The sequence below is a fragment of the Cucumis melo genome, chromosome 4, assembly GCF_025177605.1.
Source record: "Cucumis melo cultivar AY chromosome 4, USDA_Cmelo_AY_1.0, whole genome shotgun sequence".
NCBI classification, from domain to species: Eukaryota; Viridiplantae; Streptophyta; class Magnoliopsida; order Cucurbitales; family Cucurbitaceae; genus Cucumis; species Cucumis melo.
In genome coordinates, this window is record NC_066860.1 from 23,856,890 (window position 1) to 23,880,825 (window position 23,936).

Here is a 23,936-nt window from a genome sequence, read left to right on the forward strand (position 1 = left end):
ACACAAAAGTTCAAACGCATATAACCTATTTCCATAACATGTTAAAAATCGCATATCAACTCAAACATTCAACTTACTCAAACATTTAACCAAAGTTGAGGACCGACTGGCAACATGAACCTAAGTCAACAGTCAACAGAACTGCTGACTCTAAAAAAAAGAACCCTATTTTTACCATTAAATTTACAAATCAAATCAAAAGAAAGGAAAAAATACATTAGTTCAAGGTATTAAAATTCATTCAACATACAAATTCACACAAACAAGAACTTTCTAAATGCTGTTTATTTGGATTCAAGAAGAATCACTAAAGATACTATGAGGAAAGACCATACACAAAAAATTTATCTATTTCATCTCTTCCATGAACAGCATATACAAATGTACAACGTTTATGTTCTTGAGTTCATATAAACTTATTTCCAGTAAGGGGTAAAAAAGTTAACTGTAAAGCCATTCTAAACATGTACATTAAGCAATGGAAATAAGTATCTGCCACACTTAGCTAGTAGGGAAGAATCACCATATGCCTAATTCTGTAAGCATATAATAATGAGTAGTTGATTGCATATATATTACATTATTCACATACGAACTGTACAAATAGCTGCAGTATCAAAATCCAGCAAGTGATTAAAAGGCGACCGGGTAGCAAGAGATCTCCACGTCTTCTTCTTGGGATTGTAGATTTGCATGTACATTGATCCTCCTTTCTTGGGATGACGTAGCCTACGAGCTTCAGCTGACTCTGTCTTTAGAAATGATATAACATACAATTCTCCATTTAATGCAACCAAGCCATATGATGAGTTGGAAGAAGTTTTCCTTGGTAGTCTTGATTCTTCAACCCATCTATTTGATGCCATTTCATATCTATAAACATTGAAGATTGAGATCAGAGAAGAACAAATGAGAAGAAAACATTAATTTCAGAACTTTGTTACACATGTGTATCCTTAAGATTCAAGAGCAAATCATATATGGGATTCTCAATTTTGGTATCTAGTACGACCAAAGACCTACATTAATTAAAGAAGGTGAAGATCTAAGAAACTATCTCCAATAATATGAGGCTTTCTAGGTAGAATCAAAAACAAAGACACGAGGGCTTATATCTAAAGTGAACAATATAATATCATTGTGCTAAGTAAGCAATGCGCCCCTAACAATGAGGTAAAAATGAGAAGTAGAATAGAGGAATACTTTTTACAGAAACCAGAAAAGATATAGAAAGAGAAACCATTTAAAACTTAAGTTTTATATACAGTATTAGAACTCGAAAATAGACAACTCCATATTTTCAAGATGTAGGAATATGAGTAATATATATTTTCCTGTATACCAAATTAACTTTTTTCGATCAATACACCATGACAACATTTAGACTATAACTCGATCTGCGAGCTAAGAGCAACGAAATGGAGAAAACCTTGCAATAGTAGCCTCGTCTATGAAAATTTTCAGACAATTTTCGACCCTAATTAACCTTGGATATCTAAGGAAATCTGAAACGAATTATTCCTCTATTTGGCTTTCTTCTTCTTTTGCCTCAGCAAACCTGATGATTCCAAATAGTTAATGAGCCAACTCCAAATAAGTTCTTTCAACTAACTAGACACCAACATCCATAACATTCGAACATGTTCCTCCACTTCCTTAAAGGAGAGGCATCCCCTTTCATTCCAAAAGTATCCCCTTTAAAGAGATGGAACCCTCAGCCAAATTTTCATTTCAAAATCCAGAGCTTCTTGGACCATGCAAACTAAAGGAACAAATAATTTAATGCTCAACATTCATTTTTATGGGCTCATATGCTTCTAGTTTGTAAGTTTTTCTTCATCAATAAGTAAAGCCATAGGCTTCCGCAGTACAAAATAAATGTGTGCAATTGACGCTTTTTCTTTTTACTTACTAAATGGGGAAAAAGGAACCTCATAACAAAGAACAGAGTGATAAAAGGAATTTCCACAACGAATCATGAAAAACAATAAGTCACAAACCAGAGCAAACACTTAAACAACCAAAAAAGATGCACCGGAAAGTAAGTAACCACTACACTACAAGGCTCATGAAATGTTTCCCGATCTAAACATTGAGATCAGAAAGCTATTTGCTCTAGTAAACAAATAAAACCATAGTGTTAGGGCCAACAAACTTCCATATATCTCCATGATATTGTCCAATGGGCTTATGATAGGAGTCGTAATTCAAAAGGAAATTCCAGCAGCTTTTTATTGATGATTTGATGAAGGGATTGAATTGAGGAGATCTCAATTCAATCACAGGTTACAATCTCTCTTGCTTTCTTCTCTCAAGAAATGCAAGCCTAACTTCTATACTCAAAAGTCTGCCTTTCTCTTATGCCTAAGCCCCTTTATATAGACTCTTCTCCTTCTAACTGCTCAACTAACTAACTACTGTAACTAATTCTAACAACTTTCTTAACAGTGATCATCTAACAACTTTCTTAACAGTGATCATCTTATTACAATAATGCCCTTCTGTTTCTAATTCTTTCTTTTATTTTTTCTGCTATATTGAAACAATATTGGAGGTCTAACATTACTCCTCCCTTCCAAACTCACCTTGTCCTCAAGGTGGAAGTTCGGGTATTTGTTAGCAATATCGTCATATTGTTCCCATGTTGCTTCGTGATTTGATAATCCCTCCCAACGTATCATAACTTCCCATTCTTTTGCCTTGTTCTGCCGATAATCTAGAGCTTCCACTGGGTGTGTTGTCCAAACAAAATTCTCGTCCAGCTGTTGTACAGTTGGTTGTACGTTGATATGTTCTCCCACCAACTTTTTTAATTGGGAAACGTGGAAAACGGGATGGATTAATGTTCCCTCGGGTAGTTCCAGCTTATATGCGACTGGTCCAATTCTTTCCAGAATTTTATAAGGGCCAAAGTATTTGGCTGATAGTTTTTCATTCCTCTTTCGTCTCAATGATAGTTGACGGTATGGTCGTATCTTCAGAAAGACACGATCTCCCACCTCATACTCCACATCCCGTCTTTTTTTATCTGCCTGTTTCTTCATTTGATCTTGGGCTAATCGCAGATGTTCCCTTAATGATAGTATCATTTTATCTCGTTCTCTTAATTGTTCATCTAGGGTAGCATTAGAAGTGACTTGTGTTCCATAAGATAATAAGGGGGGAGGTTTTCGTCCATAAACAACTTGGAATGGTGTCATTCCTAATGCCCTTTGGAATGTGGTGTTGTACCAATATTCAGCCCATGCTATCCACTTGATCCACTCTTTGGGTTTATCATTACAGAGGCATCTCAAGTACATCTCAACTCCTCTATTCACTACTTCGGTTTGTCCATCGGACTGTGGGTGATATGCTGAGCTTCTGTTTAGTTTCGTACCGGCTAAGCGGAACATTTCTTTCCAGAAGTTGCTAAGGAACACCCGATCCCTATCCGATACAATAGAGGTAGGAAATCCGTGTAACCGAACTACCTCCTTGACGAACAAGTCTGCTACTGTTTTTGCTGAATATGGGTGTTTGAGTGGTAGGAAATGGGCATATTTACTTAATCGATCTACTACCACGAAAATGACTTCGAAACCTGCTGCCTTGGGTAGACCTTCCACGAAGTCCATAGATATGTCATTCCATATTAGCGTAGGAATGTTTAACGGAAGTAGTAGGCCTGCTGGTGATAGGCATAGTGTTTTATTCCGTTGACATATCAAACATTCAGCACAATATTTCTTGATGACAGTTTTCATCCCTTTCCAATATAGTTCTCCCGCGATACGTTTGTATGTGCGAAGAAAACCTGAGTGCCCTCCCACTGCTGAATCATGATAACTATGCAACACTTGAGGTATCAATTTAGATGATTGTGATATTACCAATCGATCTTTGTACTTTAGCATTCCATTGCATATGTTGAACTTGTTGTCTTGTTGGTCGTCATCACTGTTTAGTCCAGCTATGATTTTCATTAGCCTTGTATCTTTTTCCACTTCTTCCTTAATAAATTGCAAGTCAAGGGAGATTGGGGTTGTTACGGTGTGTGTTTGAATCGTGGGTGTTACTCTTGACAATGCATCAGCTGCTTTATTCTCAACTCCCGGTTTGTATTCCACGTCAAAAGTATAACCCAACAACTTAGCTAACCATCTTTGATATTGTGGTTGTACCACTCGTTGTTCTAATAAGAACTTCAATGATTTTTGATCCGTTCGCACCACGAATCGATTGCCCAACAGATAAGGGCGCCAACGCTGTACAGCTAATACCACAGCCATCAACTCCCGTTCATATACTGGTCTGCCTCTGTCTCTGTTGGCTAACGTATGGCTGTAAAACGCGATGGGGCGTTTATTTTGTATTAAGACAGCTCCTATTCCATATCCTGAAGCGTCCGTTTCGATTTCAAATGGTTTATCAAACATGGGTAGGGCTAATATTGGTAAGGCTATCATTGCTTCCTTGAGTTTCTCAAAAGCCTGTTCTGCTTCAGCATTCCATTTAAATCCTCCCTTCTTTAGTAGTTGGGTCAGTGGGGCTGCTAGAGTGCCATAATGATGTACGAATTTTCTATAGTATCCAGTCAACCCAAGGAAACCTCGAGTTTCTCGTACATTTGTTGGTTTAGGCCAATTGGTGATGGCTTTAATTTTCTCTGGATCTACTTCAACACCTTTGTTTGAGATGAGGTGCCCCAAATATTCTACTTTAGCTAACCCAAAACTGCATTTCTTCCGGTTTGCAAACAACTCGTGTTTTCGCAGCACCAAGAAAACAATCTCCATGTGTTTTAAATGATCTTCCCAATTTCGGCTGTAGATTAGTATGTCATCAAAGAAAACGAGGACAAACTTTCTTAAGTATGGCCTGAAGATCGAGTTCATTAAGGATTGGAAGGTGGCTGGTGCGTTAGTGAGTCCGAAGGGCATTACTAGGAATTCATAATGTCCTTCGTGTGTTCGGAATGCTGTCTTCTCAATATCCCCGTCTACCATTCGGATTTGATGATACCCTGCTTTCAAATCGATCTTAGTAAAAAGTGAAGCTCCTCCCAATTCATCAAATAATTCTTCCACCACTGGGATCGGAAATTTATCTGGGACAGTGACATTATTCAAGGCTCGGTAATCGACACAGAATCTCCAGCTCCCATCCTTTTTTTTTACTAACAATACTGGGCTTGAGTAGGGACTTGCGCTTGGTCTTATGATTCCTGAAACTAGCATTTCGTTCACTAGTTTTTCCATCTCTTCTTTCTGATGATATGCATACCGGTAGGGTCTGACATTCACTGGGTTGGTACCTTCTTTGAGATGTATTTGATGTTCTATGCTTCTTCTTGGTGGTAATTTCTCGGGCCATTCAAATACATCACTAAACTGATCTAATATTGGAATCAGTTTTTTTTTTGTTTCTTCCTTTTCTTCCTTATGGGAGGTTTTCAGTTCAGCCACTTCAACGGATCTGCATTCAATCAAGTAGCCGTGATCATGTTCTTCCCAAGTTTTCACTAGATTTTTCAAGCTTACTCTTGCCTTAGTGAGGCTTGGATCTCCCTTTATGCAAATCTGCTTTTCATTGTCATAGAATGTTAGTGTCAAGTTTTTCCAATCGCATATTGTTACTCCTAATGAGTACAACCATTGCATTCCAAGGATCACATCGACGCCTCCAAGCTCTAGTGGCAGAAAATCTTCCTTTACTGTCCAGTTCTTCATTTGGATTTCTACTGATTCACAGATCCCCTTCCCTTGTATCGCTGTTCCGGATCCGAGGATTACTCCATAATGGGCTGTTTCTTTAATTGGTAATTGTAATGAGGTGACTATCTTTTCAGACACAAAATTATGTGTCGCACTGCAGTCAATCAATATCACAACTTCCTTGCCTTGTAATGATCCTTTGACCTTCATCGTTCCCGGATCATTCAATCCTACCACCGAATTAATTGACAACTCTACGTAAGTTGTCGTGTGTGGCTGTACTTCTGCAACTCTCATCTCAGCGTTTTCAGCTTCTGTTTCTTCAACGATCTCTAACTCCTCATTGTCATTTTTCACTACAAACATTCTAAGCTCCCTCTGTTCTTTCATTTTACACTTATGATCAGCAGAGTACTTCTCATTGCATTTGAAACAAAGCCCTTTTTCTTTTCTTAATTGGAATTCTGCATCTGGTAGTCTTTTTGAGGTTCCTTCCTTCCGTATTTCTCCAGGATTTGGACTTTTCAATGTAATTGTTCTTATCGGAAATGAAGCATTGGTTTTACTTTCTTTATTTTGCTGGTAGTAAGAGTGTTTCATACCTGTTGATGTGATCGCTGATTGTTTCCCGCCAATATAGCTATTCAAATTTGCCGCATTTCTCAAGATTTCTCTATCTTTTACCAGTTGAGCAGTGAGCATCTTTTCTGCCAATCCTTTTGGCTTGCAGAGAATGACTTCAGCTCTAATCCAAGGAAATAGGCCAGTCATAAACGTTTCTTCCACAACTCGATCTTCTAAGTCGGATAGAGGTGCGACTAATTTGTCGAACCGGTTCCGATACTCCTCCACCGTCGTTTCTTGCTGGATTCTCAAAAATCGGCCGCAGACAGTGCCTTCTCTGGTCGATTGAAAGCGTACCAGCAATCTTTCCTTCAGATTCGTCCAACTCGCGAATTTCTCTCTTTCTTCCTGTGATCGGTACCAATTCAGTGCTGGTCCGTCGAAGCAAATCGTTGATACCAGCATTTTTTCCGATTCCGTCAACTTATGAATCTGGAAATATCTTTCTGCTCGGAATAACCACGACTCCGGGTCTTCTCCGGTGAATACCGGCATCTCAACTTTCTTGAATTTACTTCGGTCATTAGTGTTTTCGTCCGAATCGGTTTTTCTTTCCGCACTGGTCTCCCCGATATCGTGACTGGAGGACGCCTTGCCATTCTTCGATTTCGTTGCCGGTGAGTTCTGAATATCCGATTCGTTTATTCGTTCTCCGGTCATCGCTCTCTCTTTCGCATTTGCTTCCATGTATGATAGAATTGCTTGCTGTTGTTTTTCGGACTGTAGTCGCATCATTTCCATGTTTTTTGTTATTTCGATCAGCGTTGATTCGATCGCCGGCATCTTCATCAGTTCTTTCTTGATTCCGGCTATTTCTTGTTCGAAGAGTTCCATTCTCTCTTCAATTCTGGTCTGCACCATTCTTCCTCTGTTTTATGGATCGTTTTGGCTCTGATACCAATTTGATAGGAGTCGTAATTCAAAAGGAAATTCCAGCAGCTTTTTATTGATGATTTGATGAAGGGATTGAATTGAGGAGATCTCAATTCAATCACAGGTTACAATCTCTCTTGCTTTCTTCTCTCAAGAAATGCAAGCCTAACTTCTATACTCAAAAGTCTGCCTTTCTCTTATGCCTAAGCCCCTTTATATAGACTCTTCTCCTTCTAACTGCTCAACTAACTAACTACTGTAACTAATTCTAACAACTTTCTTAACAGTGATCATCTAACAACTTTCTTAACAGTGATCATCTTATTACAATAATGCCCTTCTGTTTCTAATTCTTTCTTTTATTTTTTCTGCTATATTGAAACAATATTGGAGGTCTAACAGCTTACCCTCACAACTTTCCTGTTTCCTTTATTTGTCGATAGCAAACAGATGTGTGCAATTAACACTTTGTCTTTTTACTCTCTAAATAGGTAAAAAGTAACTAAATTTCAAAAAAGGATTTCCAGTCAATAATGTGAAAAGTAACAAGTTGCCAAATACTTAAAACAACCCAAAGAAGAAATACTACAAAGTTCATGAAACGTTTTCCACCTATAAACATCAAGATCAGAAAGCTATTTGCAGTAGTAAACCGTGAAAAAATTTAAAACCTTTCTTGACTTTTATGAGAATCTTAAACACATAACCGAGTAAAGAGAAGAAGACTAACCTGAAGAATTCATCACCATCAAGCATGAAAATTCCAGGTTGTCCATAGTTATGATGATTCTCAATCACTACGATTTTACCTAGCCTCCTCCTTTCCCCTTCTTCCCACATATCCCCAATTTGCCTCCACCTCCCATTCATCAGCTCCATCACCACCGCATCTCTGTAATATTCATCTACAGGAAACACTCCTGAAATAGTCCTGGATTCACCATAGCCACCCATCACCCAAAACTCTCTCTTCTCTCCATTCCCCACAAAAAACCCAACACACCCAGCTCTAAGGCTCGGCATCCCATCAAGTGCAATCCACTCATCTCTCTCCACATCATACCTGCAAAAATAATATCAATATCCGATCAAATTTACAGTAACTCATCAGCTCAAACTTTTGAGTTAAACCATACCTTTCGACGGAGCTCATTCGACTCCCAGCCGCTGCAAACAACCTGTGCCTAGACCCACCTCCAGCAACCAAAATCTGACCGGAATCATGAACGGAAGCACACGCAAAGCTCCCCCGCGGAGAGAGCATCGGCGAGATGGGTTCCCAAAAGGAGGAATGGAAATCGAATCGGAAAGCAGAAGAGGAAGAGGAAGGACGATCGATTGGGAAAGAGCGAGTGTCAAAGAGTGAGCCGCCGATGACATACAAGTAAGGGCCAAGGGAAATAGGGGTGAAATTGCAGAGACCGTAAACATGGGGGTTACAAGGCATAGGAGGAAGAGGACACCATGAAAGGGAAAATGGATCGAAAAGAAAAGGGGAAGCGATTAAAGGGTCTTGAGGGAAAAAGCAGAGAAGGTGAGAGAGAGAATTTGTGTGAGTGAATCGAAGGGAAATAAGGATTTTAGAAGAGAAGAAGAGACGCCATGATTTACAGGTGGATTTGAGACGATCATGGTGGGAATAAGGGAGAAAGGAAAGGAGTAAAGCAGCAACATCGTTGGGGAGACCTGGGATTAGAGTAACGGAGGTTTGATTTTCATCAATGGAGGAATAGGATTGAGGAAGAAATTTCATTTCCCTTTCTTCCCTTTCCCTTCCCTTCCCTGTACTGAAGGAAGAACAGAAGAAGCAAAAACAGTAATGGGTTTTTATGATTGTTCGAAATTCGAATCAAAACTTCAACAATTTATCAGTTGGAATTTAGATTATGGATGATTTGTTGTTGTTTTTGAAAAAGGGTGGATTTTTTAATTCAGCTCACCACCGTTTCTACTGGCTGCAAATGTAATTGGCCGCATTGACCAGCCACGTGTCGAATTACATGGCTTACTCTCATTGGTTACTTCAAGTTTTATTTCACATAAGCGTATAAACTAATTCAATCATGACCCAAAAGTAATAATTGGGAAATGTCATAAAAGGGACATAATCTTGCATATGCATTGCTAACTACGTTAATTCAGCATTTTAGTACAAGTTTTTCTTCTATCTTCTCCAAATGTAAGCGAAAAGAAAGGTTTCTTGGAGAAGTCAAGGTCAAACAAGGGAATTGGTGCTCTAATGGGTTAATCACGCATTCCAACCTTATGCGGTATCTATACAATATATTGATATGGACAGTATGTATATTTTATCTTATATACTTACACTACTTGTAATAGAGTAGCAAGATGATGATGGCGATGAGATAAAATGAAATATGATTCAAGTATTAGGTGTTGACATATAAGAATATTTAACTAATTAAGTGTAATGCAAGAATAATAAATACGTTAAGGCAATACAAAACATTTATTAACTTCAAAATTAAGGCAAGCAACCTCTCGGTGCTATCGCCATACTTGCTCGCCTTTTGGGACCCAAATACTTAAAGTGAACAGATGATTTGTATCTAATATTTCTAACTGAATTAAAAGCAACTCATACTAAATTAAGGTGAGTGACCCTTGGTTTCTTTCGCCACACACACTTGCATTTCTGATATGTATACTAAGGATAAGTTCGACGACAAGATTGCATTGTTGTAATCCTATTGCCGCCTATTTAGCTAAATCAAGTGACAACAATTAACACTTTATCTTTTCTCTCGAATAGGACAAGGCCTTAATGGCCGCATTTAACTGAACAAGACAAATAACGTAGACATCTAAATTCTCTAGTATTAATTGCATCTTACATAATTTACACATGATTACTTAAATGTAAGTGAGATGGCGAGATAAGAAAATAGGAGCATGAAAGCAGGAATGCATCATATTCATAGTCAAAGCTTTAGGATTTTCGGCCATGAAATATTCGTTATAAATTAATACAAAGAAAGTACAAATTGAGATACACAAGAATGAGGCAAACGGCAGAGTATAATTTTTCATACTTTTTTGGGTTTGATTTTTGCCTTTTACACTGAGGGGAAGCGGAGGGAGGATCTCTCTCTCTGTTCTAAGCTTTCACCTAAACAAAGGAAGGGGATGGAGGTTGAAAGCTTGCTCTCCTAGAAGAATTTGCGCACACTTTGTTTTGAAGATGCAACCGTTATTTATAGGCAAGGTATGATAAGACGTGACATAATATGTGTTGGATTTTATGTCCTAAAACTTGTAGATAGTAAATATAATCCATTGACCGTTGTTAATAAAGTGTTATTATTATAATTTTATTAAGTGTTATTGATTTATTAGTTTTGTCCTAATAACCAAAATCCAATAAACTAACATCCTAAGTTGTTTGATGAGTCTTGAACAATATGTAGAGGCATACAGGGATCAATGTTCAAGATCAGTTTAAAAGGATTATAGCATAGGGATAAGGCTGGGTACCTTATCCTGGTAACAATATAGATATGACTCACTTTGTATTTGATACAAACGCAATGATCCAACGCATTCGTGTAGGTGACATGCGAGTGAGGGTATCCTATGCAATGAGTTTGCATACGACCAGACTGTAAAATAGTAACCATTGGATGTAACTTTGTTAACTAGTTAGGTTTCTATTTCATTAGCATGACACCTAGGTAACTTAGTTTTAATCCTGAATGTATTATAAACTCCTATTCTCGAGGAATTGTCCTTTGATTTGTACGGATGAGAGTAGCCAGATTGCCGACTCAATATGCTTATCATTTTGGGGACAAGACCGAGTGAGGAGTTGGGAAGATAATCACACAAGATAGAATTCACTCCTTCCCGATTTTAGGGTAATTAGTAGATAAGTGTTCTCTTAAATGGTGTCTCTGGAACTTGAACAAAGGGCCCTACCCTCTCTATGACACGAGAGAGGTTTCTATTTAATGGTTGGATCATAAATAGGTTGTTCATTGGAAGAGCACTGGTATTTAAGGACTAGAAGTAATCTAGGGGTAAACCGGTAATTTGACCAAACTGGTGTTACGAACAATTGTGAATGACTAACTTACAGGTATTGGTCTATATTTATGGACACAAAAATATATCTACAGAGAAAAGAGTTCAGCTGTGAGTCTTTAGTAGAGTGTGTTGTTAACGAATATTGATTAATGTGGTTAATGAGTTTAGCTAATTAATTTCATTACCTTATAGTTTCTGATCTGTAGATCCATTAGGTCCCCTTCGTAGCTCGTAAAGGGTAATGGGATTTAATTGTATTTGTTGTAATTTGAAATGTTCAAATTTACTTTGGAAATTAATATAATTTATGGTGATACATTATAATATAAAGTTTATATTTTAATTAAATTTTATTATATAAATTTAACTTTGGATATGATTCAAAATTAATTTATAAGAGAATAAAATATTTGAATTAAGTTCAAATATTAATTTAATGTGAATTAGACTCATATTAAAACTATATGTTAAAATTTAATGTGTATATGATACATATTAAAACTATAGGTTATGAGAGAAATTTATATTTGAATATGATTCAAATTTGGATTAAATTAAATATATGATATTTAATTTAGCAATTATACCTAAAAGGCTTCAACAACTTGTATTTCTACAGGTTATCAGAATAATGCTTGTTCCCAACCATCACTCTATAGTCTTAAGAATAATTCCCTTTCGCATGATTTACTGCATCGACCTAACCTAGCCACCTACTTAAGTCGCATACTTAGAACCTATCATGCATATTCACGAATTAATTTTGTAATGCAAATTATGAAACAAGCAAGTTTTTGGCGCAGTTCATGGGAATTAGTGATTTCTCTTTTAGATTTAATTTGTGCACTAATCTTACGCAGAAGTTTTATTTCAACTAAATTTATGCATTTAAACCGAAGAGCGTGCAAACAAGTTTATGAGTGAGGGTGAACAACCTGAATTCGAGCTTGACCCTAAGCTAGAATGAACATTTCAGAGGCAACAAGCTAACATAATGAATAATAATAAGAATAACCATAGCGTCCCTCTACATCAAGCTGCCTAAGAACTAAACAACCTTGCCTACATAGCTCATGATCTAGAGAGACCAATCCGGTCTTATGCTTCACCTAGTCTATGTTGGAAAGCGTACAAGTGCAACGGAAGAAACAGATCTATTCTTACTCTAATTGCATCTAAACAATTTAGAGATTAATCATGCTTAAAGAACCCTAATTAAATGAAATTAGGGATAAAGTGAGAAACATACCTTTGAAGACTCTCATTCCTCGAAATCTCATCTCGAACACGTTCTCGGGACGACCACTAGAGTTGACCCGCTATTCTCTAGACTTAGAATCGAGTTATGGAACCTGTAAGGTGGAGGAAATTGAGAGAGAAATGGAATTTGGAAGGTTCGGGTTTAGGGTCGAAATATTTGAAGAGAGAAAAAATGGAATAACTTTTTGTAAATCAAAATTATAAAAAAATGACAAAAGTCTTTTAATTTTTGAAAAAAACCCTTTAAATAACTTAATTACATGCAACTATTACATGTAATTAGTTCACCCAAATTCAATATATAATATTCACCATTCCAATTTCTCTTAGTGGGCTTGGTGTCATCACCATGAGCTTCCACTTAGCCCATTGTAAGATTTTTCCACTAATTTTAGTTAAGGGGCAAAATGGTCATTTGACCATTCTAGTCAAAGTCAAACTCTGACTTTTCAAGCCACAGTCAACATTTTAACTTTTTAGAATTTTTTCCATCTTAACTAATTTTGACCTCTCGAACATGAATCCATATTCATTTTTCTAAAATTCAAATCACATTTGAAGATAAAGTCTATCAAAATTCAACTTTTTGAAGTCAAAAGTCAATATTTCGAATTTTTACAATTTTGACCATTTCCATCGATTTCAAGCTTCTGAATATAAATCTGTATTCATATTTTTAATATTTAAATCACAGTTAAACATAAAGTTCTATCTTAAACATATAACCGATGACTATATTAAATATATTTGTCATTTTCTCTCTCTTTACCTAATTCGAACAATTCGAATTATTCCAACATATTGTTCGAAGTTAATTCGATATGAGCTAGGAGGGGAACCTAATGGACTTATAGATTATGGACTCCAACAATCCGACATTAACTGGCTAAACCCTTTTAGACCCAGTTAATCAACATTCGTTAACTAACGAGTCATTCCACTAAAGTCCCACAGTTGCACTCCCCCTCCCTATAGATATATTTCTGTCTATTTGATATAACCATGATCGATAAGTTAATCCTTCACAAGTTTTTTGTAATCTCGATTGGATCAAAATATCGTTTTACCTCGGAGATTACATCTTGTTTCTTAAGTCCCACTGATGAATAATTGGTTTAAGATCCAACCCATAAATCAAATCCCTCAAGGGCCAATAAGAGGGTGGGCCCCTTGTTCAAGATTTGGATTCAATCCTTAAGGGAACGACTATCTACTAACCCTAAAGCGGATAGAAGTAAATTTCATCTTGTACCCTATGTCCCTAGCCATCCATCTGGTCTTACCCCTGAAATAGAAGACTTATTGAACCAGCTCTATTGAGTTGTCCTCATCTATAAAAATCTAAGGATAATTTCGTTTGAACAGAAGTTCATAGTTAGCTCAAGATTAAGATTAAGTTACCTAGGTCATTAACAATCGAAATAGACAGTTTTATAAAGTCAACGATGTTATAACTTAAAAGTGACTATTTCATGGTTCCAATCGTATGTAAACTCTTTACATAGGATGCTCCCACTTCCATGTCTTTACATGAATGATTCAGAATCACATCGTTTATACTAACTACAAAGCGGGTCGCATCCATAGCGTTCTTAGAATAAGGCGCCTAACCTTACTCAAACATTATAGACCGTTTAGGCTATAAACTCGAACTTGATCCACGTTTATGTCTTTACATAAAGTTTAAGTCTACACTAGATAGCATCGGGACATTAGTTTAATGGTGTAACAACCCAACTTTTCCGGACTAAGCTGAGGTCACTACCAAATACCAAAACTCGACCATTCAACATAAAATTTAAAACGGACCAGATACGATTCATTAAAACATTATAAACCTTACAAAAGACAGTTTCGGGCCCTATTTTAAATAATTTAAAAAAAATCACAAAATAAAATGTCAAGTCACTAGTCCAAAATCACAGTCAAAACATTCTGACAAAATACATAGCGGAAGCGAAAAGAAAACCAGACGCGTCCATATGGCCTTCACGCATCCTTCCTGCCTCTCGTCGGTCTGCCCCTCGCTGTACCCCTACCTGAAAAGTTAAAGAAGGGAAAGGGTGAGTATAAACATACCCAGTAAGGGACCCACTACTGGGCCCGTTAGGGAACAACAGTTAACTTCCTATTCGGGGGTACCCTACATAACAGTCTAGTGGTTCCGTAGAACGCACATATCAGTCTAGTGCTCCCGAAGGATGCACATATCAGTCTAGTGCTCCCGAAGGATGCACATATCAGTCTAGTGCTCCCGAAGGATGCACATATCAGTCTAGTGCTCCCGAAGGATGCACATATCAGTCTAGTGCTCCCGAAGGATGCACATATCAGTCTAGTGCTCCCGAAGGATGCACATATCAGTCTAGTGCTCCCGAAGGATGCACATATCAGTCTAGTGCTCCCGAAGGATGCACATATCAGTCTAGTGCTCCCGAAGGATGCACATATCAGTCTAGTGCTCCCGAAGGATACACATATCAGTCTAGTGCTCCCGAAGGATGCACGTATCCGTAAGGTACACTACCCCATAGATGAAGCTAACCGTTACCCCTCAGCCCTTACCAAACTGTCTACATCAGTCACATCTCAACGGCATTCATATTACAGTCCCGCCATAGGCTTTGTCAGTCAGATAGTATAGGATTAACATCTACACCCTCAGTTGCTTTACGCATTACCGATTCGCACACCAATAGGGAAACCCTAGGTCCAATCGACTAACCAACCAAAACCGGACTCACTGTCCTTCCCCGTCCAAACTTCATGAACCACATCCAGACCAGTGTTTAATACATACTAAACCGTAACTTTAAGGTCCATCAACATATAATTTCAATCCACAAATAGCAGTCACAGTATATTTTCATCAGACAAAATATAATATCAGTACTTAACAGTCAACACGCATACAGATATTCAGTACAGTCACTAACGTGTAATCCCCTGTGGATTACTACGGTTTTAGCCTGGACTCGGGGTCCAGTAGTAGGAAAAACCCTTACCTGATACTCGGTTATGCCCCTCGATCGAAATCCACGCTCGACAGATCAACCCAAGGAAAAGAAGCTATCTCCAACCAAGCCTACCGCGAGACCCGAGAACCCAAGTGTCAAATCTGAACTACCTTCAAGGGAGAAAAGTAGGGCCATAACTTATTCTAATATTCAAGCTCTAATCGGATGTAGCAACATTAGGGAATTCATCGAAAACAATCCTTACCGAAGACTCACCGTGACCCGGAGCGGAGGAAGGAAGGCTTAGGTGGCTTGGTGAAACAAGGAGCTCGGCTCGGCTTGAAGGCGCTCGGCTCGGCTCGGCTCGGCTCCACCTCGGCTCGGCTTGGCTTGGTCTCGGCTCGGCTCGGCTTGTGGCTCGGCTCGGCTTGGCCTCGGCTCGGCTCAACTCGGCTCGCGGCTCGGCTCACTCGGCTCGCGGCTCGGCTCGCGGCTCGCTCGGCTTAGGGCTCGGCTCGGACAAGGATGGCGGCTCGGGTACGGCTCGCGGCTCGGCTTGCTCAACTCGGCTCACCCGGATCTGTGTGGCTCGGACTGGAAACGGGTTCGGGTCGGGTCAGCTTGGAACCGGATCGGGTTGATGAAAACGGCAGCCACGGTGATCGATTTTTCCCCGGCGAGCGACGGCGGCGGCGATTCGCGGACGACACACGAGGGATGCGGGTGGCTGCTTCGTGGAGCGGCGACGAGCGGCGGTGGCGTTGGCTGGGATTCGACGGACGACGACGAAGAGACGGGTTGCGGCTTGCGGATGGTGGCTGCGGCGAACGTCCGGCGAGGCTACGCACACCGACGGAGATGGAGATAGGGCAGAGGACGGAGACGGAGATAAAGAGAAAGACGGAGACGGAAGAGAAAGAGAAAGACGGAGGCGGCGTCGGGGAGGAAGAAGGAGAAGACGAAAATCGGGGGGGGGGGGGGGGGTTAGGCGGCGCGCGGTTAGGGTTTAGTTTTTAAAAAAATTTATTATATATATATATATATAATTCTAAATAAGTTTATAATATTAATAAATTAAATTAAATAATAATATATATATATTAAATAATAATAATAATAATAATAATAAAGTAATAAATATAATATATTAATAATATTAATATTAAATAAATAATAATTTATTTTATTGTTTTATAAATAACAATATTTCTATAATATTGATTAATAAAAATAATTATTATAATATTAATATTATAACAAATAAAATAAATATTAATAATAATAATATAATTAATATTATATTATTATTATATCAACTTGCAATTTACATAAAACGAGAAAAATTTTACCTTAAATTTTTCGGGACGTTACAAATGGATTCAAGATTATAGTATTATATTTTCACTAATAAATATTGAATAACCATTTTATTGAATAGAATAGTATTTAAACTACAAACTACGAGTTTTAGGACATAAATTTCAATAGTCTTTATAACTTCAACCCTGGGATCGCCTACCTTGTGTTCGGTGAGAATGCATGTGTAAACCCGAGATTTCCTAGGATCATTTTCTCTTGTCATCTATTGTTGGGATTACTAAGTTAAAAGAAGAAAGAAAAGAAAAGAAAGGAAGTGGAATTGGACAGCACAAAGCCCACCACCGACAAGCTCATTTTTCAGCCCAATTTCATTTCATTCCTCCATCATTTTCCATCCAAACTTTCAGAGCACTTTGAGGAGAGAGTGAAGGAAGAAGAAGAATAATTTCGTGGTTTGAGGTTGAAGAAGATAGGAAAAATTTCATGCAAAGCCAGCCATTGCAGAATCTGGGTGCAACTGTCAACCTCTGGTTTGTTTTGTTCGGTTCGAGCTATCCAGAAGAAACTGAGAGGTGAGGTTTGATTTTCTCGAAAGTTAGTTCATTTTTCAACAAATTTCATGAAGGAAGCTTGAGCTGAATAGTATGAGAAGTTAATGATTTTTGAAATGGAAAACATAGCACAGGATTTTCGAGCAAACCAGGAGGATTTCTGGTGTTCTCTGATGCTTTGAGTATTCTGGAAGTGCACAAGTCGAATCAGAAGCTCTATTAGGTATGGTTAGAAAGCTTATTTAATATCCTACAACTTTCATGAAGATTTTGTGAGCCAAAAATGACTTTAAGTAGGGTTAATTGCAGGAGATAGATAAAGAGTGGTAGAGAACCTTGAATTCTGTATTGTCTGTGTTCGAGGAAATTTTAGACGAATTGATTGAGAATCTCGTTTTCATTTCTTTAGGTAAGTTGTAGAGTATTCGAAAATGAAGATTTTTATGTATATTTCATTAATTTTGATTAAGTTTTGAGGAAGTTATGGGTATTGGAAGTTAAAATATCGAATCTAAAAAATCTAGAAAGTGGGATGTAATGTGATTCTTAATCTAATTATTTAGAGATTCATGAGCATGGAAAGACAAAGCTATATATGGTTCTAATGCTCGGTTTTGGTTGTTGACAGGCGAACAAGAAATAGGATGAGTCTACAAACAGGGGAACTAAATAAGACTGTGAGTGACAAAACAAATTTCTAAAAAGTTATTAAACAGTTGGTCATAATTATATGTTTTACATGTTTTTCTATGAATAATACATGGTTTTTGTGAACGGTTTCAAACATGAGTTTTGAGCTTAGATTTTCTAATAAGGGTTATATTCGAGCACTTGGCTAATGGCTTCACGAAAAGTAGTTGAAACGATATCTTTTAAAGTAAAGCATGTGTTAGCAAATATTGTATAATGATTTAAAGTTTTTCACGAGCAAACTGAATAAACTTGAGTTTACAAAAGATAACGGTAAACAGGCATGTTTAAATGTTTTCGTGTGACTTCGTGGAGATTTCCATTGACTACATGACTGAGATATTAAGCCTGAGGCTATATGGTACCGTGTGCACACAGGTTATATTTCCGTTGTCGACGTTGAGTGTACTCCGTGACAACGATGCTGTCGTGAGTGCTGGGCGGGCCTCACTAGGACACAGACGATGGAAGTGTTGGGCGGGCCCACTACATCGTAGGACTAGTAAACGTTGGTTGTACTGGACGTGTCCTACACCACGTAGATCGGTCATGTTAGTTAAAAATATTTAATGTACTTGTTATGCCTTGCTAGATTTTCTATGACAAACTTGGAAGATATTTTAAAAAGCCTTATTTATTACACATTTATGTTAAATTCTTTGATTGAGAATATTTATACGTCTAAAGATTTATCACATATTTTGACGTCCGTATTTAGAGTTTTAAATTTAGTCACTCACTGGGTCTCGTAGCTCATTATTTTCAAAATGTTTCCCACTTTTCAGGTAGAGATCGAGCTCCCGGTGCTTGATACACTGCTAATGTTTGCTGAAAGTTTCGGATCAAACTCCAGTACGTGGTTGGAGTTGTATTTTGAGTCTTTTCATGTTGAAATGTTTTGTAAGGTTTGTATAATATCATCCTAGAGGTCGTGGTTGTGAAACTCTTGTTGTATAGGTTTTTGTTGTGATATTTATATCAGGTTATTTTACAAACCAAGTGATGTCAGGACTGCATCTCGTGTATGTTGGGAAGGTTTCCGTGGATTCCGTTGTGTGGTGTTCCATATTGAATATTCTATATCTAAGATTGGTGTGTTTATCAGGTTTAACGTTTCAGTAGGGTCAACATGGATCGTTAGAGGAGACGATGTCTGTTGGCTTCACGCCGTCTTTCGGGCTAAGACAGCAGGTGGTCCAGGAGGGGGTGTGACAACTTGGTATCAGAGCAGTTAGCTCAATGGGAAAAGAGACATGGTAGTTAGTGCTAAGAAAAATCCAGGAAGTAAATGGTTAGATGTTGGGTCAGTTCAGATAGAATTAGCGAAATAAGGTCCGAGTATTATTGAGAAGGAGTCCAGTCAGGACTAAAATGTGGGTATAAGTTTAGTATCATATATCTGAGTTAAGTATCTATAGCATGTCTAATGTGTTGGTATATTATAGAAAGTCATGCCACCACGTACCAGCAGACGACGCAGGCAGAATCAAGACGGGACGCAGGATCCTACCCAAGGTCAATCTGAAAGGGGATTTAGTACCCCAAGAGGTCAGAATGAGGCAGGGAGTGAGTGATTTGCTAGATTTGCACAGGAGATCGGTAGGCCAGAAGAGCAGGGCCTAGTGATTTAGAAAAGATGTATGGGATTGAACGGTTGAAGAAATTAGGAGCCACAGTGTTTGAGGGTTCCATGGATCCAGCTGACGCCGAGGTCTGGTTAAATATGCTGGAGAAATGCTTTGACGTAATGAGTTATCCTCAAGAGCGAAAGTCATATTAACCACATTTCTATTACAGAAAGAGGCCGAGGCATGGTGGAAATCCATTATAGCCAGGCGCAATGATGCACGTACGTTAGATTGGCAGACGTTCAGAGGCATATTTGAGAAAAAGTACTATCCTACCACATATTGTGAAGCAAAGAGAGATGAGTTTCTGCAGCTGAAACAAGGGTCACTTTCAGTGGCCGAGTACGAAAGGAAGTATACCGAGCTTTCACAGTGTGCTAAAGTGATTGTGGCATCTGAGAGTGACAGGTGTCGCAGATTTGAGAGAGGGCTACGTTTTGAGATACGTACCCCAGTGACCGCTATTGCCAAGTGGACGAATTTTTCCCAGCTAGTAGAGATTGCTTTACGTGTGGAGCAGAGTATTGTAGAGGAAAAGTCGGCAATTGAGCTTAGTCGAGGAGTTTCAACAACTAGTGGTATTCGAGGTCGAGAGCAACGGAGGTTCACACATGGAGTGAATGTTTCAGGTTGTCAAGACTTCAAGCGTCGATAGGGTGGCAAACCATTGAGGCAGATGAGTCCAGGTAGTGCTTATCAGAGGCAGAGTCAGAGAGCTTCCAGTCAGTTTGCAAACTCAGTAGCAAAACCGCCGACGGGTCAGGAGTCTGTTGCTACTGAATCCAGGAGAACCCCATGTGTAAGTTGTGGCAAGAGTCATCGGGGTCAGTGTCTTGTTGGTACCGGTGTGTGTTACAGTGTGGACAAACGGGGCATTTCAAGAGGGATTGTCCACAGCTGAGAGTAGCAATTCAGAGGGACCAGGGAGTTGAGTCCCACACAATTGAGCAGCCCAGAATCTCAGCAGCAGCAGGGGAGGGAACTAGTGGTGCAAGACAAAAGGGAGTTGTGGGGAGACCTAGCCAGCAGGGAAAAGTCTACACCATGACTCAACAAGAAGCAGAGGACGCACCAGATGTAATCACTGGTACGATTTTGATTTGTAATGTACTTGCACGTGTTTTATTAGATCTTGGCACTACGCATTCCTTTGTTTCTAGTATGTTTTTAACCAAGCTAATAGGATGCTAGAGCCTTTATCTGAGGAGTTAGTCATATGCACATCAGTTGGCGACGTTTTATTAGTCGGTGAAGTGTTACGTGATTGTGAGGTTATAGTGGAAGGTCTATGTATGTTGGTGGATCTTTTTCCCTTAGAGTTGCAGGCATTGGATGTAATTCTGGGAATGGATTTCTTATTCACTCACTATGCTTCGATGAATTGCCATAGGAAAGAGGTGGCTTTTAGGAAACTAGGTTTGACTGAAGTTGTTGTTAGGGGTGAGAGAAAGATTATCCCTACGAGTTTGATTTCAGCTCTGAAAGTTGAGAAGTTGTTGAGGAAAGGTTGCATAGCGTTTCTTGTGCACGTGGTTAAGGTGCATAAAGAAAAGTTGAAACCAGAAGATGTTCCTGTAGTGAATGAATATCTAGATGTTTTTCCAGCTGATTTATCGGGTTTGCCGCCTAATAGAGAAGTGGAATTCACTATTGAATTGTTACTAGGAACAACACCTATTTCACGGCACCATACGGAATGGCTCCGAGCGAGCTTAAGGAGTTGAAGGTGCAGTTGCAAGAACTAGTTGACAAGGGATATATCAGGCCTAGTGTATCACCTTGGGGAGCTCCAGTGTTATTCGTGAAGAAGAAAGATGGTACCCTAAGATTATGCATTGATTACAGGCAGTTAAACAAGGTCACGATACGTAACAAGTATCCTCTACCACGCATCGATGACTTGTTTGACTAGTTAAGGGGATCTGCAGTGTTCTCTAAGATTGATGTGAGATCAGGATACCACCAGTTGAAGGTTAGGGAATCAGATATTCCTAAGACAGCATTTAGAACAAGGTATGGGCACTATGAGTTTTTAGTAATGCCATTCGGTTTAACAAATGAGCCAGCAGTTTTCATGGACCTCATGAACAGGATCTTCCATCAGTATTTAAATCAGTTTGTGATAGTGTTCATCGATGACATACTAGTTTACTCAATGGACAAGAAAGCCCATGCGGAACATCTGAGGATTGTTCTACAAATATTGCATGATAAACAACTATACGCTAAGTTCAACAAATGTGAGTTCTGGTTAAATCAAGTGGTGTTCTTAGGGCATGTGGTTTCAGCGGACGGAGTTAGTGTTGATCCACAGAAAGTGGAAGCTATTGTCAATTGGGAGAGACCAGCTAGTGCAACAGAGGTATGTAGTTTCCTATGCTTGGTCGGATAGTACAGACGTTTTGTTGAGGATTTCTCGCGGTTAGCATTACCCTTGACAGCTCTGACAAGGAAGAATGCTAAGTTTGAGTGGTCGGATAAATGTGAACAAAGTTTTCAGGAGCTGAAGAAGAGATTGGTTACAGCACCTATTCTAACACTTCCTGTAACAGGAAAGGAGTATGTGATCTATTGTGATGCTTCGAGACAAGGATTAGGTTGTGTGCTCGTGCAGGAAGGGAAAGTAATAGCTTATACTTCAAGGCAGTTGAAGAAGCATGAGTGTAATTACCCTACCCATGATCTTTAGCTAGCAGCAGTTGTTCTAGCACTGAAGATTTGGAGACATTATTTATTCGGCGAGAAGTGTCACATTTTCACAGATCATAAAAGTCTGAAGTACATCTTTGATCAGAAAGAGCTGAATCTAAGACAGAGGTGATGGCTTGAATTAATCAAAGACTATGATTGTACCATAGAATATAATCCTGGTAAGGCTAACATGGTAGCAGATGCATTAAGTAGGAAGTCGAGACTTCCGAAGAGTGCCTTGTGTGATATTCGAGCAAGCTTGCTAAGTGAGTTAAGAGGTTTCAAAGCAGTTATGACTGCAAAAAGCTCAGGGAGTCTTTTAGCTCAATTTAAGGTTAGGTCTTCCTTAGTAGCAGAGATTGTAGGAAACAGCCAAAGGATAGTAATTTGCAGAAGATGCTTGCAAAGGCCAAGCAAGGCCTAGAGGCAGAATTTGAGTTGAGAACGGACGGAGCCATAGTTAAGCAGGGAAGACTATGCGTTCCGAATATTAGTGAGCTTAAGGGTGCTATACTAGAAGAAGCTCATAATTCAGCTTATGCTATGCATCCAGGAAGCACCAAGATGTATAGAACTCTGAAGAAGACTTATTGGTGGCCTGGTATGAAGCGAGAGATAGTTTAATATGTCGATAGATGTTTGATCTGTCAATAGGTTAAACCAGTGAGGCAGAGGCCAGGAGGACTCCTTAATCCCTTACCAGTGCCAGAGTGGAAATGGGAGCATATTACCATGGATTTTCTGTTTGGATTACCTCGTACATCTAGAGGATATGATGGTATATGGGTAATAGTAGATAGACTCACCAAGACAGTGCGGTTTATACCGATGAAAGCGACGTCTACACTAGATCAGCTAGCTAAGTTATACGTCGACAAGATTGTGAGTCAACATAGAGTGCCAGTGTCCATAGTTTCAGATAGGAACCCAAGGTTTACTTCTAAGTTTTGGCCTAGTGTGCAAAAAGCAATGGGAACAAAGTTGAAGTTCAGTACTGCGTTCCATCCCCAGACAGATGGTCAGTTAGAGAGGACCATCCAGACCTTAGAAGACATGTTGAAAGCATGTGTCCTTCAGTTTAAGGGAAGTTGGGCTACCCACTTATCACTTATCGAGTTCGCTTATAATAATAGCTACCAGTCTACTATCGGCATGGCACAATTCGAGGCTTTGTATGGCAGACCTTTTGGGTTTTATGTCCTAAAACTCGTAGATAATAAATATAATCAATTGACTGCCATTAATAAAGTGTTTTATTATTATAATTTCAATAAGTGTTATTGATTATATTATTAGTTTTGTCTTAATTTCCTAAATCCAATAAACTAACATCCTAAGCTGTTTGATGAGTCTTGAACAATATGTAGAGACATACGGGGATCAATGTTCAAGATCAGCTTAAAGGGTAGTATAGGGTTAAGGTTTGGTACCTTATCCTGTTAACACTATGGATACGGCTCACTTTGTATTTGATACAAATATATTGATCCAATGTGTTCATATATGTGACATGCGAGTGAGGGTATCCTATGCAATGAGTTTGCATAAGACTGGACCACGAAATAGTAATCACTAGATGTAATTCCGTTAACTAGTTGGATT

At 38.8% G+C, this 23,936-nt stretch overlaps 1 protein-coding gene across 1 annotated transcript; it reads right to left on the minus strand.

Moving 5' to 3' along the window:
- Positions 1-332: 332 nt before the first annotated feature.
- LOC103500378 (F-box/kelch-repeat protein OR23) lies at positions 333-9,096 on the minus strand. The gene is made up of 3 exons (XM_008463665.3): positions 8,330-9,096; positions 7,924-8,256; positions 333-873 (listed from the first exon to the last, which is right to left on the minus strand). The coding sequence occupies exons 1-3, from the start codon at positions 8,944-8,946 to the stop codon at positions 585-587; spliced, it is 1,239 nt and encodes a 412-aa protein (XP_008461887.1). The 5' UTR covers positions 8,947-9,096; the 3' UTR covers positions 333-584.
- Positions 9,097-23,936: the final 14,840 nt, after the last annotated feature.

What these genes read in the sequence shown, in the direction of transcription:
- LOC103500378 (XM_008463665.3), bottom strand. Translation starts at nt 8,946, where the DNA reads ATGAAATTTCTTCCTCAATCCTATTCCTCCATTGATGAAAATCAAACC. An exon ending in CGAATGAGCTCCGTCGAAAG is followed by an intron (nt 8,257 to 8,329) that starts GTATGGTTTAAC and finishes TTATTTTTGCAG; the next exon opens with GTATGATGTGGAGAGAGATG. An exon ending in GATGGTGATGAATTCTTCAG is followed by an intron (nt 874 to 7,923) that starts GTTAGTCTTCTT and finishes CAATGTTTATAG; the next exon opens with ATATGAAATGGCATCAAATA.